Source organism: Schistocerca serialis, chromosome 4 (assembly GCF_023864345.2).
Source record: "Schistocerca serialis cubense isolate TAMUIC-IGC-003099 chromosome 4, iqSchSeri2.2, whole genome shotgun sequence".
NCBI lineage: Eukaryota > Metazoa > Arthropoda > Insecta > Orthoptera > Acrididae > Schistocerca > Schistocerca serialis.
Window position 1 is genome coordinate 327,109,505 of NC_064641.1, and position 26,058 is coordinate 327,135,562.

The 26,058-nt window shown below is 42.5% G+C and overlaps 1 protein-coding gene across 1 annotated transcript in view; it reads right to left on the reverse strand.

Annotated features, from left to right (window-relative positions):
- Window positions 1-673: 673 nt before the first annotated feature.
- The window catches only part of LOC126474438 (fatty acyl-CoA hydrolase precursor, medium chain-like), a 162,241-nt gene continuing 136,856 nt past the window's right edge, over window positions 674-26,058 (reverse strand). The window contains exons 8-10 of the mRNA XM_050101909.1: window positions 24,962-25,103; window positions 17,952-18,087; window positions 674-1,094 (exon numbers count right to left, since the gene is read on the reverse strand). Of these exons, the coding sequence (XP_049957866.1) occupies window positions 908-1,094; window positions 17,952-18,087; window positions 24,962-25,103 (465 nt within the window). The 3' untranslated portion in view covers window positions 674-907. The remainder of the gene's footprint in view (window positions 1,095-17,951; window positions 18,088-24,961; window positions 25,104-26,058) is intronic.

Sequence of the window (26,058 nt, forward strand, 5' to 3'; positions counted from 1 at the left end):
GCCAATGCGATTGATATTTAACTTCTCATAACATTAGCCAAATCTTCTTAACAATGGCGTCCAGTATTACCGAAATTCAACTCTCAATTCCAGATTTATTAACAAAATATAACGAACAAAAATTGGAAACAATGGCGCAAAATATAGCTAATTAAAGTAAAATAAAATAGTTGTTAAAGGAAAAAAGCGCCAATGCTAGAGAAAGAAAAGAACTGAAAAATTACAAAATTATTTTCAAATTAGTTGTGGTTACTTAAAAATCCGTACATAATTTGTTAAATAAGTAAATTTCTTTCGCAAAGATGTATTATTGCAATGAAAAGTTAAACGCATAGCATTTTTAAGTTCGCTGCTGTAAGGAATATAAACAAGTAGGTGTTATGAATTCGAATAAAAATCACTCTAAAAAACACAAGCAAACAACAATTGTATGGTATTTATTCCTTAGTGTTGTACAATTGTTTCACATTTTGCTGTTGGTTTGCACTTGAAAAATCCACTAGTTTATTGTCATACAAACTGAATTGTTAGTGAAATAGCAAGTGTACCGAACCCTATTAGTGGAATTCACCTGAATTTGTACTGTTTTTGATATCCTCACTCCTGAAAATCAAAATATACACTTTTGTAGGAGAGGTTCAATAGTATACATAGCATTGCGTTCTTCCAAGGAATAATGGAACATTCTTTGTTATCATTATAATTACAATGACCATCACATCGAATTAATTCCCATTAGAGAAGTCTTGTTTCCTATGATTAAACACACATTACTTAATTTATCATTTTCTATAGCCATTTGATAATACTCTGAAGTCAGTGGTATGTGTATTCACAGACAACAACAAACGCAACATTGAACGTTTTCTGAATTTGAGCAAAAAATTGGCGTCCATTTTATCTAAAATCAGAGTTCCTCTCTGACTTTGTTCTGCTGCTGTGTTTCTCTGAGAGGCAGCGATCTCCAGAAGTCTACTCGCTCTTGGAAGAGCCCTTTCTTCACCTGCAGTGTCTGGCCTATATCCAGGTATTCCAACAGGTCGTCGGAAGTCACTCTTGGCCAATGCACCATCTCGTCAGTTGGCGTTGGATTTCTGCCAAGTATGAACCAAAACATTCAGTGAATCAGTTGATGTTGAAGAAAAGTCAATAATTCTCAGAAGTTTAAGTAATTAGGTAGGAAAAACAGAATTTTAAAATAAGAAAGAAATACTGGTTGTGAAGCTACACCTATGTAACTAGAACTTAATGCAGCAACCAACAAAACTTCAAAGAACCCAGTTTACCGATAGCTCTTTACTCGTATTTATCGTTGAGACAGTCAGTCGTATTATCCATTGCTAACTAATCATACACATCTAGTACACTCTATGCTTCTCCTCCCGACAGAGGTTCCAGTCCTGCATTGGGCATGGGTGTGTATGCTGTTCTTAGCACCTATGGGGACATAACTACTGCAAACCACAACATCGCTATCAAAGTCAAGACTGATGTGGAAGTGTGGATGCCCCCTTCCAGCAGGCTTTGTGGTGGTGTAACCGAAGAACACAGGTAGCAGACCACCATATGACATAGTGGCATACCGTTGCCAGCACCCACCTTTGAGCCTGTAGGTAGGCTTCGATGCTGATGGCCTTTCTCTTACTGGGAAGCTGCAGCGTAACTCAGCATGTCTGCACACACTTCAGGAAGAGTCAGGAGTTGCTTTTTGGGACGCAGTCTATTGTGTGATAAAGCATGCCTAGGTTATCGACTTTCTGGGGCTGCTAGCAATTCTGGGAAACGTGAGTGAAAACAAAAGTATAGTATCGCCAGTGACCCTGTGATATCGCTGGGTGATAACTCCATGGCTCCTTCTGCTGCCATGACTGACTTGCCACACTGCACCCACAGCATGTGACGTCTCCATCCCACAGCTACTAAAAGTGCCCATTATCAAAATGATTGTTTATCTTTGAATAATGAATATTTACCTCATGCATATCAGTAACTAATCTTAGCGTATCTTTAATTTTTCATGAATTTTAGATAACTGAACTGCATCAGTGCTACTGATCTTAATGGCTACATAACGTGGCCAGTTTAGTACATGAAAGCATTTAACCTAACTACGTGAGACCTTTCAGTCGAGTGTTGTACAACGCTAAATCCTGTCCATTTTGTCACGCCTTACTATTGAAAAACCGTAAATGTGTTACGATATACGCATCACAATCTGAGCAGCTTAAATATAGTGCTACAGAAATACATAGAAACGATGGTGTGCATATAGACGCCACTGTCATATTTGCGACACAGGAAAATGAAATGGATTTGTACTGTAGCCTTGTAATGAAAACCTTTTGTTTATTTTACGAGATCGAAATGTTGATACATGTTTTGGCTATATAAATTGCCATTTTCTGTTCTGTGAATAAGAAAATATGACAAAGTTACAGGTTGAAAGCCTGTTGTTAAACATGGCGATTTTGGCAAATAAATGAAAGATTCGTGAGAAGACTACAGTACAAATTTGTGGATAGGCTCCTGCACCGACTCGTAATGGTAGCCAAGGACAGTAGAGTGCCTAGCCGAGCTATAGGAGAGCATAATAGTTTTCTTAAACTTCGCAGGAAAATAGCAACAATACAGTTGAACATCCACTTCAACAAAAGGTTTTTAGCTTACAGATTACACAATACTATGCTACAGTAAACATTAGGAAATCCTCCAAGACTACTAGAACAGTCGAAGCTAAAAGTAAAATTTTTTGGCTAAAAATGCAAACCCCAGAATTTTATAAACAGAGACGTATAATGTTGACGAAAGCTACACAGATCGAACTGCTATTGAAGAGACGTTATTAGATCTAAAGTTTAATGAAACGCATCAAGTTATTTCAAGCAGGACTAGACAATAATGACTAGACATGATAAGAAGCTCAGAGAGTTGCTTAAAAAACCTACACACGCATTCACGAACAGAGTAGCTAATTTAACTGAGACAGCACTATCAAATAAAAGCTTACAGTATAACTTACAGTAAGGGATCAAGTCAGGTGAAGTAATACAAATTATTGTTGACAAAGAAATAGCCACTAAGAAAGCCAAAATGGAGAAACAACAGGCGTTTAATGCGATAAAAACAAATAAAAATTTTAAATAATGCAAATAGGATTTCATATACTTTCAAAAAAGTAAATCGAATGGTAAAGAATAAATTTTCGCGTTAGCAAGGCAAGTGCAATGAAAGCAGGTTAAAGGAAAGTGATCGTCATCATTAATGACAACTATCTTCTAAATAAGAAAATGTTTCGTAGCAAATAATATAGTTGAACCTAAGAAACACCCGAACACAAACTTCCATAACACAATAGGAACGAAAAGAAACAGTTAGAGTTTTTTTGATTTGAGACTAAGAAATATTCAGTGAAAGCGAATGTGTTTCTTTACCACATTTGCGCTCCTAAATTAACAGACATCCACGTAAATCAATACGTGGCGTAATGGACAACAGATCCTCCCTCAGCTAAGAGTTAAACTAGAGGCTTCGATAAATGTTGAAAGATTCGAACCTCTTTAAAAATGAGACGCAGGAGTGTGTAGCAGTGCTGAACACCATGTATTCCAAGATTAATTTCATTTTACAGCTTTAAGACAATAGCTTCACATACTCGTACATCAAACTATTATGATATGAAATGACAGGTCCAGCTTAAGTACGTATAGGAACCTGGCTAGTAGAACGTTATAATAATGTTGTGTCATGCCTTCAGGAAAGATTCAGGTTACCATTTTTCCTCAGCATCTACATTTACATCTACATGGAAACTCTGTAAATCACACTTAACTGCCTGCCAGAGGGTTCATCGAAACCCCTTTAAAGTAATTCTCTGTTATTCCAATCTCGAACATTGCGCTGAAGGAACGATTACCTATATCTTTTCGTGCGATTTCCATTATTTTAGCATGATGGGCGTTTCTCCCTAGGTCTGCGTCAACAAAATATTTTCGCATTCGGATGAGAAAGTTGGTTATCAAAATTTCGAGAGAAGATTCCGCCGCAACGAAAAATGCCTGTGTTTTAATTATGTCCACCCGAAATCCTGTACCATGTCACTGAGACTCTCTCCCTATTTCGCGATACTAGAAAATGTGCTGCCCTTCTTTGAACTTTTTCAATGTAATCCGTTAAACCTATCTGGTAAGGATCCCACACCGCGCAGCAGTACTCCAAAAGAGGACGAATAAGGGTTGTGCACGCAGTCTCTTTAGTAGATCCGCTACATTTTCTAAGTGTCCTGCCGATAAAACGCAGTCTTTGGTTAGCCTACCCCATAATATTTTCTATATGTTTCTTCCAGCTTAAGTTGTTCGTAATTGTAATTCCTAGGTATTTAGATGAATTTACGGCCTTTAGATTTGACTGATTTGTCGTGTAACAGAAGTTTAACGAATTGTTTTAGCACTCATGTGAATGACCTCACACTTTTCGTTATTTAGGGTCAACTGCCAATTTTTCCATCATGCAGATATCTTTTATAAATCATTTGCAATTTGGTTCGGTCTTCTGATGACTTTATTAGACGTTAAACGATACCATCATCTGCATACACAGGCTGCTTAGGCTGCGTATTGATCCGCCCAACATAAAAAAAGAACTAATCACGCTTAAACAAATAGCTATCACAAATGGATACCATGAAAGCACTGTAACCAATATTAACAAATATCTAAAAAAAAGTTACTTTCGAACGATAATAGTAACGCACAATATGAGAATAAAGTTAAGATTAAGTTCGTTGCAATGCCCTTTAGGAAGCATTTATGATAAAAATGAACATATATTTCGGAAGCCGAATGTCAGGTTGGCCTTCAGAATATCTAACAGTAATAGAGCCAGGAGAGAATAAAAAGGACACAGACTCTGACGAATATAAGTTAAAATGCGACAGTTGTGAAAAATACTATATCGGTCAGACAGGGCGGCCCTTCGTCACGAGATACAGGGGACACACCAACAGCAGCAAGAAAATCACCTTTGTGTTCCATCCCAGGAATTACGAACTTCAAGTAGCAGATATACGGCAGGATATGACCGTCCTCCACATCTCTCAAAGGGAAGAAAACGTATTCCCTTATAAGAAACACAAATTTATAGTAACAACAAAAGAGCCCCAGCAGAATTCCGCAACGACAAGTTAGAATTCAGTCAGAAAAACTTTTCTTCCTGTTTCGCTGATTTTATTTACTTTTATGAAGCGATGAAACTTATGTGACTGTGGGATGTTAAAATGATGGTAGACCTTAGCACAAACCAGTAGTTTTTTGTTAGTACCGACTAAAAGTTGAAAATGTTTTCGTTGTGCTATAACTTCTACTGCTGTCCACCCTGTACCACGCTATTTTCCGATAGGTTCAACTTGAAACACGGAATACGCTGTCGATACTGCTCTTGTGCTTTTACTGACAAGCTCTATCCCGATAGATTTTATTTGAATTACCAGTTCGATGTACGTCATCAGTATGTAATCTTGTTTTGACGCTACGCGTTAACAGAGATCGTAGCATGATTTGACCTAGATCTTGAGCTACTCTGTAAACGCACACTGGCCCAAGGTTTCTTGTAACCACAGTTCCGCTACAGCTCTTATTAGAACAAATACTGGCAATGTTCATTAACCAATAGATTATAAGCTAATGATACCACCTCTGCAACTGAACGAATGCATAATATCCTGAACGGAGAACTGGCAAGGAAGCTGTGTGCGAAGTCAGTGCCGGATTTCAACACAATGTCTGGCAACGTTTAATAGCAATCTGATAGACTTTATGCGCCGATTTGTGACTGTTGATGAAACGTGGAACCACCATTACACACCAGGATCAAAGCAATGAACAAATGCTGGTAAAAGTGCACCGAAGAAGACAAAGACCATTTTGTGAGCTGGTACACAGACAGAATTTTGCACACTTTAGTATTATTTCCATGTTACTTACCTTAAGTCTATGCTACTTCACGAATGGTAGCGACATACCCTCTTGCTTCAAGTATGTACTCAACGTTCTCCGTTTTCTTGGTTTTTATTTGTATCATCACTACGTAGGCCACGGGTTGTTCTTACCTAGACCTCGGGCCACGCGGCCCCTACTGCGTAGTGAGCTTTTCCTGGTGAAACTTTTCCAGATATGGTTTTATTTCCCTCACCATTTAGATGCTTTTGGAGGATGTTTAGTCTAATTTTGTCGCTACGCTGTAGCTTGAAGTTCTGACACAGACCCTGAGCTACATTCAACAATGCGTTGGATCAAGGTTTCTTGCAGTCACAGCTCCAATACCACTTTTATCACAACAAAAATGGGCAATACATTATAAGCCGAGTTATTGATACCACAAGTTGAACATGAAGTGTTGCACACTTTAGTATTTGCTTTCGTGTTCCTTTACTGAAGTCTGTACTACGTTACATGTCGTAGCAACATACGGTGTCTTCCTCAAATATGATATCCACATTCTCCTTTCACCGTCGATTTCCATCTTTACCATTAGTACTCTGTTGGGTTTTGGTGGAGGCCCTATCCCTCAAGCTAAGGAGTGTCACCCCAATTTCGTCAACTTTTTAGCATGCCGCAGGCTATTACTCTCATGCCATTGAACGCAGTACCTTAGTACAAATTCGCATATGTCGCAGGTCTTACGCGAACACTATGCTCGTGTTCGTAATAAAGGACACTGATATACATGTAACTAATAAGCCCAGTAGCACATGACAGAGACCGTCACTATGACTAAATAGATTATAGAATATTTCGTTGTTCATGCTTCCTTATTCAGCTGAAGATGAAGTATCACTGCATTGAGTAACATAGTAGGCTGATAAGTGTAACTTTTGGTTACTTCCGTTATGTAGCTAGCCACGCTACGTATTTTCAGAAATGAAAACCAACTACAATTTTACTCATACACTGATAGCACACTGATGTGAAGATGTAAATTCAGGAAATTAAATTATATTTTTATTCGTATTGTTGAACAGGTGTATGTTTATTTAAAAAGATACAACAATCTATATATGAAATTTACACGTGTATTGCTATCCCAAATTATGTGGCAGTTTGTTTTACAGGTCCCTCGTATAGAACTATTAATTTCGTCAGCCTTCCCTTGCAGCGGAAAAAATCTATTTGTTTCTTTGTAAATATCGAATGTGTAGGTTTCCTGTAAAGGCATTTCTATTATATTTCGTCTGTGACGTAATCTGTTAATTTTGCATTTGTTGTATAGATATTAAAATATATTCGTTAATTTTAATGTTGAACTAACACATATACCTTTCTCATTATTTTTAATCGATGTTATGCAGTCCTGGCCGCTTTCTGGTCGTAGCTCTCAACACTCTGTTGTAGCCAACATCACATTAAGCCAATAAACGACATTATGCCGCATGTATCTAGATATAGTGGGATTCAGTGAAGTGAAACGGAAAGAAGACAAAAATACCTGCTCAAACGAGTATAGGTTAACGTCAACGGCAGCAGACAATGATATACGCGGAGTAGGATTCGTTACGAATAGAGAGTGAGCTTTTGTGAACAATTCAGTGACAGAGTTATTATCACCAGAAGCGACAGAAAACCAACACGTACAACAATAGCTCAGGTACACAAGCAGAAGGTGAAGAGACAGAGATAGTATTGAGAACACTGAATGGGTGATTCAGTACGCAAAGCGAGATGAAAATACACTCCTGGAAATTGAAATAAGAACACCGTGAATTCATTGTCCCAGGAAGGGGAAACTTTATTGACACATTCCTGGGCTCAGATACATCACATGATCACACTGACAGAACCACAGGCACATAGACACAGGCAACAGAGCATGCACAATGTCGGCACTAGTACAGTGTATATCCACCTTTCGCAGCAATGCAGGCTGATATTCTCCCATGGAGACGATCGTAGAGATGCTGGATGTAGTCCTGTGGAACGGCTTGCCATGCCATTGCCACCTGGCGCCTCAGTTGGACCAGCGTTCGTGCTGGACGTGCAGACCGCGTGAGACGACGCTTCATCCAGTCCCAAACATGCTCAATGGGGGACAGATCCGGAGATCTTGCTGGCCAGGGTAGTTGACTTACACCTTCTAGAGCACGTTCGGTGGCACGGGATACATGCGGACGTGCATTGTCCTGTTGGAACAGCAAGTTCCCTTGCCGGTCTAGGAATGGTAGAACGATGGGTTCGATGACGGTTTGGATGTACCGTGCACTATTCAGTGTCCCCTCGACGATCACCAGTGGTGTACGGCCAGTGTAGGAGATCGCTCCCCACACCATGATGCCGGGTGTTGGCCCTGTGTGCCTCGGTCGTATGCAGTCCTGATTGTGGCGCTCACCTGCACGGCGCCAAACACGCATACGACCATCATTGGCACCATGGCAGAAGCGACTCTCGTCGCTGAAGACGACACGTCTCCATTCGTCCCTCCATTCACGTCTGTCGCGACACCACTGGAGGCGGGCTGCACGATGTTGGGGCGTGAGCGGAAGACGGCCTAACGGTGTGCGGGACCGTAGCCCAGCTTCATGGAGACGGTTGCGAATGGTCCTCGCCGATACCCCAGGAGCAACAGTGTCCCTAATTTGCTGGGAAGTGGCGGTGCGGTCCCCTACGGCACTGCGTAGGATCCTACGGTCTTGGCGTGCATCCGTGCGTCGCTGCGGTCCGGTCCCAGGTCGACGGGCACGTGCACCTTCCGCCGACCACTAGCGACAACATCGATGTACTGTGGAGACCTCACGCCCCACGTGTTGAGCAATTCGGCGGTACGTCCACCCGGCCTCCCGCATGCCCACTATACGCCCTCGCTCAAAGTCCGTCAACTGCACATACGGTTCACGTCCACGCTGTCGCGGCATGTTACCAGTGTTAAAGACTGCGATGGAGCTCCGTATGCCACGGCAAACTGGCTGACACTGACGGCGGCGGTGCACAAATGCTGCGCAGCTAGCGCCATTCGACGGCCAACACCGCGGTTCCTGGTGTGTCCGCTGTGCCGTGCGTGTGATCATTGCTTGTACAGCCCTCTCGCAGTGTCCGGAGCAAGTATGGTGGGTCTGACACACCGGTGTCAATGTGTTCTTTTTTCCATTTCCAGGAGTGTATAATAGTCATGGGGTATTGGAATGCGGTTGTAGGGGAAGGAGCAGAAGAAAGGGTTATAGGAGAATATGGGATTAGTACTAGGAATGAGATAGAAGAAAGACTGACTCAGTTTGGCACCAGATTTCAGCTAGTAATAAAGAATACTGTGTTCAGGAATCATAAGAGGAGGAAGTATACTTGGAAAAGACCAGAAGATACAGGAAGATTTCATTTAGAGTACATGATGGTCGGCAGAGATTCAGAAATCAGATACTGGATTGTAAGGCATATCCAAGAGCAGATATATACTCAGATCACAATTTAGAAGTGATGAAGAATACGTTTAAATTTACGAGACTAGTCATGAAGTGTCAATACGCAAAAAAGCAGGATATGAAAGTACTAAGGAATGAAGAGATAAGCTTGAAGTTCTTTGAGACTATAGATGCTGCGATAAGGATTAGCTCAGTAGGTAGTACAGTTGAAGAGCAATGGCCATCTCTAAGCGGGGCATTCACAAAAGCTGAAAAAAATAAAATACAGATACTTCAATTGACCGATGAAAGAAGGAAACTCCTGAGTACAGAAACACAAGTCACTCACGAAAAAATAAACAGCAAATGCATGGAAACTAAGGTGAAATGGCTACATGAAAAATATGAAGAAATAGAGAAAAAAAGTTTATCGCAAGGACTGACTCAGCATATAGAAAGGTCAAAACAATCTTCGGTGAAATTTAAAGCGAGGATGGTAAAATTATGAGTGCAATGACAAGCCCACTGCTAAATGCAGAGTTGTCAGTGAATAGGTTGAAGACATACACTGAAGGCCTGTATGAGGTGGGACACTTGCATGATGACGTGATAGGAGAAGAAACACGCCTTTATATAGAAGAGACAGGGCATCCAGTATTAATATCTAAATTTAAAAGAGCTCTGTACGACTTAAGCTCGAATAAAGCAGAAGGGATAGATAATATTCATCAGAATTTCTAAAACCATTGGTGGAAGAGCCAACAAAACGACTACTCACACTGATATGTAAAACGTATGTCTGGCGAAGTACCACCTGACTTCCCGAAAAAGCATCTTTCACACAATTGTAGATATAGTAGGAACTGATAAGGGTAAGAATTTTTCGCACAATCAGCTTAACCACTCATGCATCAAACTTGCTGACAGGAATAGTATACACAAGAATGGAAAGGACAGTTGAAGGTGTGTTATATGCGAATCCACATGGCTTTTTGGAAGATAAAGGCACCAACGAGACAATTCTCACGTTGAGGTTCGTAATGGGAGCAAAAAGCTGCAGAAAGCGTTCGATGACGTCAAATGCCGCAACATGTTCAAAATTTCGAGGAAAATAAGGGTACACAATATGTACAAAGAGACAATAAGGAACTATAAGGGTCTAAGACCCAGAACGAACTGCTCAGAATACACGTGTGTAAGACTTGGACGTTTTCTTTTTCCTCTAGCGTTCAATCTCTAAATCCAAGATGCAACGAAGGTAATAAAAGAAAGGTTAATGAGTAGAATTAAAATTCAAGCTGACAGTATATCAATGATAAGCTTGACTGGTGACATTGCTATCCTCACTGAAAGAGAAGACGATTTACAGGACCTGCTGAATGGAATGAATAGTCTAATGAGTACAGAATATGGATTGAGAGTAAATCGAAGAATGGCGAAAATAATGAGAAGTAGCAGAACTGAGAACAGCGAGAAACTTAACATCGGTGTTGATGGTCACGAAATAGATGACGTTAATGAATTCCGCTACCGAACTGCAAAATAACAACTGACGGACGGAGCAAGGATGACGTAAGAAGCAGACTAGCACTGGTAAAACGCTTTGCTGGCCAAGAGAAGTCTACTGGTATCAGACGCAGCATAGGCTTTAATTTAAGGAAGCAATTACTGCTAATGTACATTTGGAACACAGAATTTCATTGTAGTGAAACTTGAACTGCGTGATAACCGAAAAGAAGAGAATCGAAATATTTGAGATGTGATGCTACAGAAAATTGTTGACAATAATAGGCTTTAATTTAAGGAAGCAATTACTGCTAATGTACATTTGGAACACAGAATTTCATTGTAGTGAAACTTGAACTGCGTGATAACCAAAAAGAAGAGAATCGAAATATCTGAGATGTAATGCTACAGAAAATTGTTGAAAATAAGGTGGATTGATAAGGTACGGAACGCAGAGATTCTCTCCAGAATCGGATAGGGAAGGAATATGTAGAAAACACGGACAAGAAGACTAGAGAGGATGGTAGGACATACACTCCTGGAAATTGAAATAAGAACACCGTGAATTCATTGTCCCAGGAAGGGGAAACTTTATTGACACATTCCTGGGCTCAGATACATCACATGATCACACTGACAGAACCACAGGCACATAGACACAGGCAACAGAGCATGCACAATGTCGGCACTAGTACAGTGTATATCCACCTTTCGCAGCAATGCAGGCTGCTGTTCTCCCATGGAGGCGATCGTAGAGATGCTGGATGTAGTCCTGTGGAACGGCTTGCCATGCCATTTCCACCTGGCGCCTCAGTTGGACCAGCGTTCGTGCTGGACGTGCAGACCGCGTGAGACGACGCTTCATCCAGTCCCAAACATGCTCAATGGGGGACAGATCCGGAGATCTTGCTGGCCAGGGTAGTTGACTTACACCTTCTAGAGCACGTTGGGTGGCACGGGATACATGCGGACGTGCATTGTCCTGTTGGAACAGCAAGTTCCCTTTCCGGTCTAGGAATGGTAGAACGATGGGTTCGATGACGGTTTGGATGTACCGTGCACTATTCAGTGTCCCCTCGACGATCACCAGTGGTGTACGGCCAGTGTAGGAGATCGCTCCCCACACCATGATGCCGGGTGTTGGCCCTGTGTGCCTCGGTCGTATGCAGTCCTGATTGTGGTGCTCACCTGCACGGCGCCAAACACGCATACGACCATCATTGGCACCAAGGCAGAAGCGACTCTCATCGCTGAAGACGACACGTCTCCATTCGTCCCTCCACTCACGCCTGTCGCGACACCACTGGAGGCGGGCTGCACGATGTTGGGGCGTGAGCGGAAGACGGCCTAACGGTGTGCGGGACCGTAGCCCAGCTTCATGGAGACGGTTGCGAATGGTCCTCGCCGATACTCCAGGAGCAACAGTGTCCCTAATTTGCTGGGAAGTGGCGGTGCGGTCCCCTACGGCACTGCGTAGGATCCTACGGTCTTGGCGTGCATCCGTGCGTCGCTGCGGTCCGGTCCCTGGTCGACGGGCACGTGCACCTTCCGCCGACCACTGGCGACAACATCGATGTACTGTGGAGACCTCACGCCCCACGTGTTGAGCAATTCGGCGGTACGTCCACCCGGCCTCCCGCATGCCCACTATACACCCTCGCTCAAAGTCCGTCAACTGCACATACGGTTCACGTCCACGCTGTCGCGGAATGCTACCAGTGTTAAAGAAAGCGATGGAGCTCCGTATGCCACGGCAAACTGGCTGACACTGACGGCGGCGGTGCACAAATGCTGCGCAGCTAGCGCCATTCGACGGCCAACACCGCGGTTCCTGGTGTGTCCGCTGTGCCGTGCGTGTGATCATTGCTTGTACAGCCCTCTCGCAGTGTCCGGAGCAAGTATGGTGGGTCTGACACACCGGTGTCAATGTGTTCTTTTTTCCATTTCCAGGAGTGTATTTTAAGGCTTCATGCAATAACTTTCAAGGTACTAGAGAGAGGTGTAGAGTATAAGACCCGTAGAGGAAAACAGAGTTTGGAATACATCCAACAAGCATTAAGGACCTATTTTGCAACTACTGCTCCGGGATGAAGAGGTTGGCACAGGAGAGGAATTCGTGGCTGGCCGCAGAAATCCAGTCAGGATACTGACGAAAAAAATTGTAGTGTGTTCTTGCCTCACAAATTTTGAGTTGTACATGTTATTTTTTTCTGTCGGCAGCTGGTGGTCTTGCGGTAGCGTTCTCGTTCCACGCTCACAGGGCCCCGGGTTCGATTTCCGGCGGGCTCACGGATTTTCCCAGCCTAGAGATGACTGGGCGTTGTGTCGTCTTCATCATAATCATTCATTCCCATTACGGTAGAAGGGAGGCAATGACAAACGACCTCCGCTAGGACCTGGCGTGGTCGGCGGTGCGGGTCTCCCGTATCGTCTCCCTACGATCCACGGGGTATGGAACGTCATCATCATCATCATCATCACGTGTTATTTAATTCCTCGGCTTTACTATGGCACTGTACTATTTGATTTTACTTATTAGGTACACTCATTATTTTATCTGGACTTTCCATTACATCCGTCCATATGAACAGAATTTTGTAAAAGGTATTATCTTACACACTTTGTATGATATTGTTGTGACAGAGCATTGTAAGTCATTTTGAGATTTAAGTACCACTATCCGGTGTTATAGGAACATAAATGTTTGTCACTGAGTTTTTATATACAACATGCTGTTATAGATCAGAAAATGGCAATTCGTAATGCTCGAACTAGTAATCCATTAATATATTAGTATGGCATTCCTAGCAGATAAATAAAGAATTTTCATAAGAATACTATGGGACAAATTTTTAGACCGCCTCCTCCACCGAATGAGCATGTCAGATTAACTACGAATAAAAAGAAGTTGGATTGTTCCGTTCGATGCCCTTGACGTCACTTTTTGGCTGATGAAATTGTAACCCTATGTTTATTGCTTGCGTTTGGAGTGAATGTGTGTGTGGGGATGGGAGGTGGAGGATGGCAGAGAGAGAGAGAGAGAGAGAGAGAGAGAGAGAGAGAGAGAGGGGGGGGGGGGGGGGAGAGTTGGTAGTGATTTCAGTTCACCCTTGATATTTTGACGAAAATACTTGTTTAAGTCCGGAGGTACACATAAAAACATCATCCGATATGGTGCTAAGCACATTCGCTGAAAACTGTAACGAGCAGTTAGTTCATGAGTCCATTCGAATAGTAAACGGTTGTGAAAACACACTTGACCTCTTAGCAACAAATAATCCTGAACTAATAATGAGCCTCAAAACGGATACAGTGATTAGTGATCACAGGGTTGTCGTAGCGAGACTGAATGCTGTAACTCTCAAATCCGCCAAAAATAACGAAAAATATATCTGTTCAAAAAAGTAGATAAAAATTCGGTTGATGCCTTTCTGAAAGACAACCTCCAATTATTTCAAATTAAAATTATAAATGTAGACCAGATGTAACTTGAATTCAAAGAAATACACTGGCGTCCAAAATTAATGCAAGAAACGGAAATTTTGCAAGGTTGCGTTTACTGTGCCACAAAACGGTACAAACAGGTGGCATCAAAGCAGAAATAATGTAAAAAATACAGAACGTAAACAACTGCAACATACATAACAGTAGACGAAAATGTTCTTCGTTTTTTCCATCTTAACTTCATTACGGGGTGTGATCACCTACGCCATCAGTACAGGCCTGACAACGAGGAAGCATGTTGTGAATAACGTCATCAATGTCGTGTTGAGGCAATAATGGCCATTCTCCCTACACAGCTGCTCGCAAGAGTTGGAGAGTGGTTGGTGGACTTTGGTGCGATGTAACTCGTCTCCCTACTGTATGCCAGACACGCTTTGTGGGATTAAAATCAGGAGAGCGAGCAGACCACGCCATGCGTGCAGCCGGCCGGAGTGGCCGAGCGGTTCTAGGGGCTACAGTCTGGAACAGCGTGACCGCTCCGGCAGCAGGTTCGAATCCTGCCTCGGGCATGAATGTTTGTGATGTCCTTAGGTTAGGTTTAAGTAGTTCTAAGTTGTAGGGGACTGATGACCACAGCAGTTAAGTCCCATAGTGCTCAGAGCCATTTGAACCATTTGAACAATGCGTGCAGTATCTTCGGTTTCCAAGAAAACATCAACCACTCGTTCTGTGTAAAGTCAAACACTATCGTCCACCAATACGAAGTCTGGGCGCACAGCACCTCGCATCAACAGTACATGAGATCCCAAGACCTCGTCACGATCCCTGACAGTAGTTACCAAATCGGGACTGATCTGTGCAAAGGATATTGGCCCACTGTTCGGCTCTCCAGGTGGCATGTTTACGACTACACTCCAGAGGTGCAGACGCGTCAGAGGTACAGATACAGCAAGTCTCCGACAGTAAAGGCAGCTCTGTCGAAGCCGCCTCTACACCTCGATACGACGTGTCCAGTGGATGCTCCGAGGTCATATGCCAGCTGCTGCGCAGTACTAAGGCGGTACCGTCGTGTCCTTATAGCCAGATAATGATCCTTTCTCACCTGGTCTTCGGGATACAGTTTCGGTCTCTATAAACTGTCGCCACATCCGAGAAACGACAGAACGATTCACGTTAAGCCATCGGGCCACACGAGTTTGCGACTGTCCTGCTCCCATTCTTCCTATGGCCATCCAACGCAGACACTCTGGTAGGCGACTTCTCTGTGCCATACTGCTCCGTCAGTAACTGTGTACACAGCGACTGTGGATGTGGGGCTACCCGGCAAAAACTACTCCATTTGATAGGTGCCCTGACGACATCGCTGGCGTGGTTTTCCTTTGACCGAAATGCTGTCTTACTTACAGGGAACGATAGTACGGACATCTGCCGACGGTTTGTACGATTATACTGTAAATTAGACACAGTACGACGAAATAGAGGTTTATTGTTTTAATTTTGGATACCAGTGTAGTATCGACAGCAATTTAGAGATTTATACCAAATAAATCCACAAACAACGTACCTGATCCCCCACGTTAAACAAAAAATGGCCAAAACACTGTTGCAAAAGCAACGAAAGAAGCATGAAAAATTTAAACGAACGCAAAATCCCCAAGATTGAGGATCTGTCACAGAAGCTCGATACTCAGCGAGGACTTCAATGCGAGATGCTTCTAACAGTTTGCACAACTAAACTTCATCTGGAACACTAGCAGAAAATCCAGAGAGAGGTTGGTCGTATGTAAAGTATTCTAACGGCAAGACACAATCAATGCCTTGTCTGCGCGATAGCAAGGGAAATACTATCGCTGACAATGGTACTAAAGCAGAGTTAGTAAACACAGCCTTCCGAAATAGCTTAACAAAAGGAGACGAAGTAAATATTCCAGAATTCGAATCAAGAACAGCTCCTAACATGAGTAACTTAGAAGTAGATATTCTCGAAGTATTGAAGCAACTTAAATCAGCCGACCGTAATGGCCGTGCGGTTCTAGGCGCTACAGTCTGGAGCTGAGCGACCGCTACGGTCCCAGGTTCGTATTCTGCCTCAGGCATGGATGTGTGTGATGTCCTTAGTTAGTTAGGTTTAATTAGTTCTAAGTTCTAGGCGACTGATGACCCCAGAAGTTATGTTGCATAGTGCTCAGAGCCATTTGAACCATTTGAACTTGAATCACTTAATAAAACCAAATCTCTCGATTCAGACCGTTTGCCAATTAGATTATTTTTAGAGTATGCTGATGTAATAGCGCCATAATTAACAATCATGTACAAATGCTCCCTCGATACAAGATCCGTACCCAACGACTGGAAAGCTGCATCATTAACGTCGATATGCAGCAGGATTGTGGAACATTACGAAATACCTCTGAGAGAACGGTCCATTTGCACAAAATCAACACGGATTTAGAAAACACCGTTCTCGTAAGACACAAGTATCTTTTTATTCACACGAAGTGCTGAGTGCTATTGACAATGAATTTCAAATTGATTCTGTATTTCCATATTTCCAGAAGGGGTTTGACACTGTAGCTCACAAGTGGCTTGCGTGCTTATGGAATATCGTCTCAGTGGATTGGACTCGTGGTTTCCTGTCAGAGAGGTCACATTTAGGAGAAACTGACGGAAAGACATCGTGTATAACAGAAGTGATTTATGGTGATCCCCAAGGTAGTGTTATAGGCCCTCTGCTGTTCCTTATCTATATAAACGATTTAGGACACAATGTAAGCAACCGTCTTAGGTTGTTTGCAGATGATTCTGAAGTCTACCGTCTACTTACGTCATCAGAAGATCAAAACTAACCGCAAAACGATTTAAAAAAAAACGCCTGTTTAGTGCGAAAATTGGAAATTGACATTAAATAGTGAAAAGTGTGAGGTCATCCACATGAGTGGAAAAAGAATCCGTTAAACTTCGGTTACACAATAAATTAATCAAATCTAAAGGATGTAAACTGAACTAAATACCTAGGAATTACAATCACGAACAAGTTTATTTGGAAAGAAACATAGAAAATGTTGTGGGGAAGACGAATCAGAAACTGCGTTTCACTGGCGGAACACTTTGTAATACTGCTGCGTGGTGTGGGATCCTTACCAGACAGGATTAACGAAATACATCGAAAAACTCAAAAATAAGGCAGCACGTTTCGTACTATCGAGAAATAGGGAGAGAGTGTCACGGAAATGATACAGGATTTGGGGTGAACATAATTTAAAAAAAGGCGTTTCAGGTTGCGGCCAGATCTTCTCGCGAAATTTCAATCGTGTTCTTCTTGTATAAGCTATTCTGTAAATGTTAATTAAGAGTTCGCACATTTTGGTGCTATATTATCTTCAAATTCCTACTAATGCGTCGGAAATACGGCAGTCTGTACCTTTGACTTACGTTTTGATAAGATTTCATAGTTGTTACAGTTCCTGTAGAATGGTGTTCATTACACTTGATTGACTGACAAACGTGTTAACAAAAGCTCCGTTATGAATAAGAGGCGAGAGAACTTGCAAAAACAATGGAAGATGGTGCGAAACTGTGAGGAGAGCACAGTGTTCTTAAAAGAGGACATGTGAGTACTTACCCAGTTCTTGCGAAGTCCGTCCACAGTTTAGACATGACTTTAACCATCTGCATGTCGTTCTCGGGCCTCTCGCCAATTATTGGAAGATATGTGTTGTTTGAGAACAAGTATAACAAGTCTTCTGCATGACAGATACCTGTAACATATTGTAAAATTCCACGATAAAGAGTAGGTGGCATATGTGATGGGAACTGCGGATAACGATTTCGGATTCCTGCACATCATTTTACTTATGCAAGTGGGCTACATAGTAATGATTTTAATCTCTGTGCGTGTGGTACAGTACTGTCTCATTTTCTTCGTGTTTTATTTATGATACGGTGTATAGAATTAGGCACCGTTGCTCTAACAGAGTCGTTCCCGAGTTATTCGACAATGCTAGCAAAAGGCGCAAGACACGTTTCGTACCTAACCACGTATTGTCCGTAAATTTCCTACTGTCTTGTAGCGTCACTACCCAATCTTTTAGCAAAAGTAATAACAAGAAGTGAGAAAGCTTCCGTGAAGAATTGTATTAGCAGGCGCAGCCAGCAGCTGCAGTCTGGCGCCATGTGAGTCAAAATAAACATGTCGATGTCACCACTCCATGGCAAGCCTCTTGCATTGGGTAGCGCAACTAGGGGCCCGGTTTTAGTGTAACAAATGCGCCCTGGAGCGATGCAAGTATGTCTGAATTTTGCACCAGAAGAATTCACGTCGCTGGAGTCCAGCAGCATCTTCACGACGTAAGTGACTCGCCTGACAGTGAGACGAATGGGCATCGGCAGCAAAAGCCGTCGGTTCGAGACTGGGCTGCGACTGAGTTCCTCCGAGGACTTTATAGGAATGTAGGCGGAGCAAAATAGTGTATTACGCATTTATTTGTTTGTGCCCATTTTCACTCTTAAGGTGTAAAACAGACCCCGAAACGTAATTTGGAATTTTAGGTTTAGAGGGAATATCTACGAGACGATGGTACGTAAACAATGTTTTTTATATGAAAGTCGATATGTACTTAACGTTTCTGAAAACTGTATAAGTAATTGCAAAATACCACACCATCTTAAATTAATTATGGAAAAAAGCTTTTGTTACAACATAAATTACACAAACCACATACATCCCTGTGTAATGAAACTGCTTTCAGAAAAAGCATTACTAGCAATTTTGGCATATCTAAAAAATGGTTCAAATGGCTCTGAGCACCATGGGACTTAACATCTATGGTCACCAGTCCCCTAGAACTTAGAACTACTTAAACCTAACTAACATAATGACATCACACAACACCCAGTCATCACGAGGCAGAGAAAATCCCTGACCCCGCCGGGAATCGAACCCGTGGCATACCTAATTAAAGTATCTAAATGTTCATTACAGTTCTATTTATTTTATTTACATTTGTTTATGTTTTATATCGTTATTTTACGTTTTGCATTCATGTTTTTTTTACCATTTCACATACATGTATTTTATTAATCGAAAATAATAAGTAACTCATTACTATGGTAAAAAATACATTCAATAACGATAATCTGTAAGAAAATGCTTAAAATGTAATTTTTTTATACTACGCACATAAAGTGAATGACTTTCCTCCAGGTGGGATTCTCAATGGAGAAGACAATATGAAACCAAATTTGGTAGGATTTAGAATGGTCACTGGTGATCCTCTAAATATCCTGACTTGTCAGGCATTTTCCAGTACATTGGTGAGCCTTGAAGAAGCCTTGCTCTACCAAGTGGTAGAGCACTTGCCCGGGAAAGGCGAAGTTCCCGAGTTCGAGTCTCGGTCCGGCACACTGTTTTAATCTGCCAGGAAGTTTCATATCTACGCACACTCAGCTGCAGAGTGAAAATCTCATTCTCGAAACATCCCCCAGGCTGTGGCTAAGCCATGTCTCCGCAATATCCTTTCTTTCAGGAGTGCTAGTTCTTCAAGTTTCGCAGGAGAGCTTCTTTAAAGTTTGGAAGCTAGGAGACGAGGTACTGGCAGAAGTTAAGCTGCGAGGACGGCACTTGAGTCGTGCTTGGGTAGCTCAGATGGTAGAGCACTTGCCCGCGAAAGGCAAAGTTCCCGAGTTCGAGTCTCGGTCCATCACACAGTCTTAATCTGCCAAGAAGTTTCAAGCCTGTGCGTAGTTTGCCTGTTCCTTCAGAACGGCCGTCTATCGTTAATGTATTCGAACTTGTCGGCCCTGGGAAGAATAAATTAGTTCTAGGTGGTGACGAATTACACGTTCCTTGGGATTTATGTGAGACGTAGGATAATGAAGTTGGAATGAATAATGTAGAAGCACCAACTCGATATCCAGCGGAATTGTGGAGTCTGAGGTAGCAGAAGTAAGTGTGGGCAGTACCGAAGTCATTACATATGGAGATGTCAAGAAGGGTGATTTAAGTGCAGTAGTATCTGCCCCATTGGGAGTTGTGTTGAAGTCAGGAACCTTGGGCTAGAAGCAGATGTGCTGGTGATTTTTGCGCCGTGCAAATTGATATCGCAAACGATGTTATTGTTTTAGATACTACAGGGCATGCACAAGCACGGGTTCGATTCCCGGCGGGGTCAGGGATTTTCTCTGCCTCGTGATGGCTGGGTGTTGTGTGCTGTCCTTAGGTTAGTTAGGTTTAAGTGGTTCTAAGTTCTAGGGGACTTATGACCACAGCAGTTGAGTCCCATAGTGCTCAGAGCCATTTGAACCATTTTGCACAAGCAGTTGCTCACAGTTGTGTTGCAATTGTAGCCGCGGAAACGGTACAGGCTCATATACATCCTCAGAAGCAAGGTGAATGGAGAAAAACGAAGAAAAGACGAGTTCATAGAGTGATTAACCTAGTCAACAGGGCAGAATCTGTTGAGTGTATGCCAGAAGTTCAGAATGTAGCACGAGCACTAGTACTGGCTCACAGACTTGCAAGGCAAGGTGATAACTTGCGCAGCGAGCTGTTTACAGCGCCCATGAAGTATGATCTCAGAGAAGATGCAAGGATGCAAGCGAGCCCGAAAGTGAACATTCAGGCTGGACACCATACCAAAGTTAGCCTTCGGTGACAGAAAGCAGATGCCAGTGTAGAGCTGTCATGAGTGCGTCTGTTGTACAAAACAAACCAGTCAAACCGTGCACAAATAAATTAAGGGATAAGGTGCATTGTGTAGTGGCACCAGCGACCAGAAGTTGTTTTGGCTGAGCAGGAGTACAGCAAAACAAAGCATTTCAAGGAGAATTCTGTTTGTAAAAGGGCGAGACAGTGGCAGCCATAAGCGACATTATTCGACTATATATTGCTAATTGTATCACAGTGTGCGGTTTTGAGAATATGTTGTGTTCAGAAGCGTAAAGAGAACTGTGGTCACAATAACGCAGTTGCGAAAATTATTCCAAAACACAAGATCGAAAAACTAACTAATAGATAGACGAAATGCCAGCCTTAAGTATTTAATGAAGTCAGGTCATGTTTTGTTGATACTGTTGTGTTATGGATAATTTATTGAGAATGGAAGAGTGCCATTTTTAGTTTGTAAGTGTGAAATGAAGAGTTGGAAGTTCTTTTTCCCTAAGCGTGGCTCATGGCAAGAGACCTAGCCCTGAAATACCTGTGTGTTTCGTAATATTCCAGCGAATAAGCAAGGCAAGGGTACTTCGAGAGATGTTGTGAGGTTAAGCACTACAAGAAAGAGACAGAAAATAAGTTCAGGGTGTTTTTAAAGATTAATGTAAGTAAGTTTATAGTAATTAAGAGTAGCCAATCTAGGAGTATAAAGTTGTTTTACAGATTAAGGGTAAATGTAATTTCAATAGGGAACCAGGGCAAAACAATAGAAAGCCGCCATAAAATACTGCATTGGCAGCCGCAAGTCAGTAGCTGCTACGTGGCGACATCTGTGTAAGAATAAACATAAACGAAAGGAAATTGTGAGACGAGGCCAACCACGCTCAGCGGAAAACTGCACTCTGCTATTGTAGTAACTGCTGCGGATTTGTTACGGGCAACGTGTCTAGGTGCCAGTTCTTAGGTAAACAGGTGCGCCCTGGAGGGATATGAATATGTTTGAATTTTGAGGCACAAGAATTCCTCTCACCAGAGTCCAGCAACACAACGAGAACGCCAGGGCCAGGGGGAGCAGCGAGATGACTAGGCATCACTGTCAGAAGCCATGGGTCGAGACTGAGCTGCGCCTGTCGCCGCCAGCACCGAGCTCCTTCGCGGAGTTAGTACCGCAGCACCATCAACCTGCCGGCCGCACCTGCTCCCACCAGCACTGAGTTCCCTCCTCGGAGCTTAGTGCCACAGCGCCAGGCACTGTCCGACTTCCGCTAGAGAGCAGTGGGTCGAGTCCCACTCGCAGCTGTCTCCGTGAACACATGCAGAGCCGGGAGGTCATATCAAGCACCATCGCTGGCGGAGCAGTATTTTGTCACTAAGACGTCACGACCATGGCCTGCAGAGGCCACTGAAACCCTCCACGGCTGTGCCATCAGCACTGCGGGCATCCTAGGCAGCATCGTCTCAGCAGGAGGGAAGCCGCCGCCTGTACGTCAGTGCCAGCCAAGGTCAACAGAATGACGCCGTTTCTGCCTCGCTGAATCATGTCAAAGCATGTACCGCGATAGAATAACAGCCTTCTTTGTTGAAACTTTCTGGCAGATTAAAACTCTGTGCCGGACCGAGACTCGAACTCCAGAAGTTTGCCTTTCGCCAGGCAAGTGCTCTACCATCTGAGCTACCCAACCACGATTCAAGCGCCGTCCTCACAGCTTAACTTCTGCCAGTACCTCGTCTCCTAGCTTCCAAACTTTACAGAAGCTCTCCTGCGAACCTTGCAGAACTAGCACTCCTGAAAGAAAGGATATAGCGGAGACATGGCTTAGCCACAGCCTGGGGGATGTTTCGAGAATGAGATTTTCACTCCGCAGCGGAGTGTGCGCTGATATGAAACTTCCTGGAAGATTAAAACTGTGTGCCCGACCAAGACTCGAACTCGGGACCTTTGCCTTTCGCGGGCAAGTGCTCTACCATCTGAGCTACCGAAGCACGACTCACGCCCGGTACTCACAGCTTCACTTCTGCCAGTATCTCGTCTCCTACCTTCCAAACTTTACAGATGTTCTCCTGCGAACCTTGCAGAACTAGCACTCCTGAAAGAAAGGATATAGCGGAGACATGGTTTAGCCACAGCCTGGGGGATGTTTCCAGAATGAGATTTTCACTCTGCAGCGGAGTGTGCGCTGATACGAAACTTCCTGGCAGATTAAAACTGTGTGCCGGACCGAGACTCGAACTCGGGAAGTTTGCCTTTCGCGGGCAAGTGCTCTACCAACTGAGCTACCCAAGCACGACTCGCGCCCCGTCCTCACAGCTTTACTTCTGCCATTACATCGTCGTGCTTGGATAGCTCAATTGGTAGAGCACTTGCCCGCCAAAGGCAAAGGTCCCGAGTTTGAGTCTCGGTCCGGCACACAGTTTTAATCTGCCAATAAGTTTCGTATCAGTGCATACTCCGCTGCAGAGTGAAAATGTCATTTTGGATGCCTTCTTTATTGTCAGTTGTGTTCCACCGGGTCGGCCGTCCGGCCTGCGACCACCACTTGCGCCTCCGAGTGCAACTGCGCTCGTCTGTCCCTGCAATGACTGCCGTTCATCCAAACCCAGTAGTCACCGAAGAGGTTCTTATTGTCTGTGCATACGCTGCGTTTAGCCAAGTACAATGTAAAACCACTGGTTTCCATGAAGACTCGTCTTGCTATGAGCAAGCATCATTTTCATTTATGTATGTTTTACATAACTGATAAATATTTGACTGATACAAATGTACAATATTAGATTTGCGTCTAGAGAGACAATACAGTGAAGACAGAGGAGAGTGGGAGAATTTTAAATTGTGTTTCTTTCTGGAATAGTAAAAAAGCAGCAGCTTCAGCTATTTGACGACAACTGTATGTATTTGGTGTCTGTGTTTTATCACTGTACAATATTTTAAGTTTTAAAGGATAATTTTCTAATGAAAGTAATCTCCTATAGTTAACATTCTACATTCGTATATGTTTTTAAATACATGCTCTGTAACAACACGAATACTATCTGAAGTCGCGACTAACATTCGTAAACTACAATGTATCTCGTTTAGGTAGCACGTACTGGTTAAGAGGATAACTCACTGAAAATGCTTAAGGTATACTTCACGTACTCAAAAAATACAGAACACATTCGTTGTGCCTGCCCCACTATACGATAGGAGAACGTTGTATGTGACCATGAAATCTGTTGTCTTTTACCTTGCTATACTGTGCATACAACAGCAGGCAAGTAGCAATGACTCCATTTAAGGTTTATATAAAAATATTAAGCGTTTCTACTAGTTGGTCTATGGATGTTGTAGAGAAAGGATGCCTAAATTAACCAAAGTGAAAAAGTTCAACAATCGATTTTACGACGTACAAACACATAGTGTAAACTAGTTGTTACGGTATTGGAAGATTACACATACTTTTGACAAATAGTACTCGTTCATCGACATATCTGTCAAACGGTCACGCAGCACTGAAGACAAACAAAATTCCGTCATTCATTTACACCGTTTTCCTAAGAAAGGTCTTCTCTTCAGTATAAAGTGCCATAAGAAATTATACATTTGAATATTAGATATGAACCTGTCTCTAACTAAAGTAGCCCTATCAACACTAAAGCAAATGGCATTTTTTCTTCTGAGCATAATTCAAAAATTGTATTCGTAAGAAACTAAATTTATTGGAAAAAAAGAAATATATCAGTATGCTGTATCCACTGTTCCTCCCTGTTTGATGCACGAATACTGACTTTGGAAAGCAACTAAAATTATCATATCTCTCACAATGTGAATCTATACAGAAAGAAAATATATGTGTTTTTAAATTAAGAACATTTTAAAGTAATTTCATTTCAAACATTAATTCTTGTAAACAAGTACCGTCACGATCTTTAGTATAAAGCATAGACTGGTTAAAAATTCTTATTTCTCTTCAGCAATTAAAGGATCTGCTTTATCTTCTTACCGAAATCTTCTTGTATTCCCATCATATGATGCATCCGCAGCTTCCCTTTATATGAAAAGAGATAATAATAGACCGGAGCTGTGTCTTTATACTTCCTAATAGCTTCATCTGTGTTCCAGACAAAGAAGGCATCCGAAAATAACTGAAAAAGAAAAAAAAAAGAAAATTTTAGCGGCAATAATGGATACTATATGAATAACCATCAAACTGTCTCTGCTATTTATTTGTCACTTATTGTGTTATGAAATAACTCTGTTAACATGGGACATTCCTCGGAATTCTCTTTGACATGACGCTGACTGGCATTACTTCCCATGAAAGGGAAATTAATGAAACATTTTCGGATAAGGAAGGAGTTAAAAGACAATATTAAGTCAATAGGAGAAAAATATGTAAAATGTTCTACAAGCACAGGCGCTGCGCAGATCGCACGTAAATGCTATGTAGTTTGTATTTCGACATCTTAGGCATCCTTTTACACAGCATAGAGCTTTGTTATAAAACTACACTGAAATAAGTGCTGTCTTAATTGGAATAACGTACTTGAAGTACGGAAGCAATATATTTCATTTCCAATGAAATAGGTACATTTAAGCGACCCTGGTCTCGTTACAGCTGACTAAACCCAACAGAATGCACCTAGCAGTGGCCAATTTTCTGGCATGTAGTTAGACTCAAATACTGAACAGGGCAGTTACATCATATTGATCATTGCTCATTGGTGGTTGTGAAGCATTTTTACAAGCCAACTTAATATATTTTCCCTAAGGGGTGACTCTGAAGATAGCAAAGACAAATTGTGCCAGACAATGAAGACAAAGTTCTCTAAATAACACCCTGGGTACTAAGGAAAGAACTGGATAGTTCACAGTGGAAACAGGAAGCTAATACAACAAGAAGACCGAGGCAGGTGCAAACTAGAACGGAAAATCGGGAGTATGTGCACGCAAAGCCATGTGCCCAGGTGAGTATGTTGATGATCTATCTCAAGAGAATTGTTGTTGCTAAGTCGTCTCAGTGAGATACCTTATAGTTGTTATAGCTGTGCATATCCGCGATCAGTAGGTAACCGTATTAATGCAGACTTTGCGAACAAG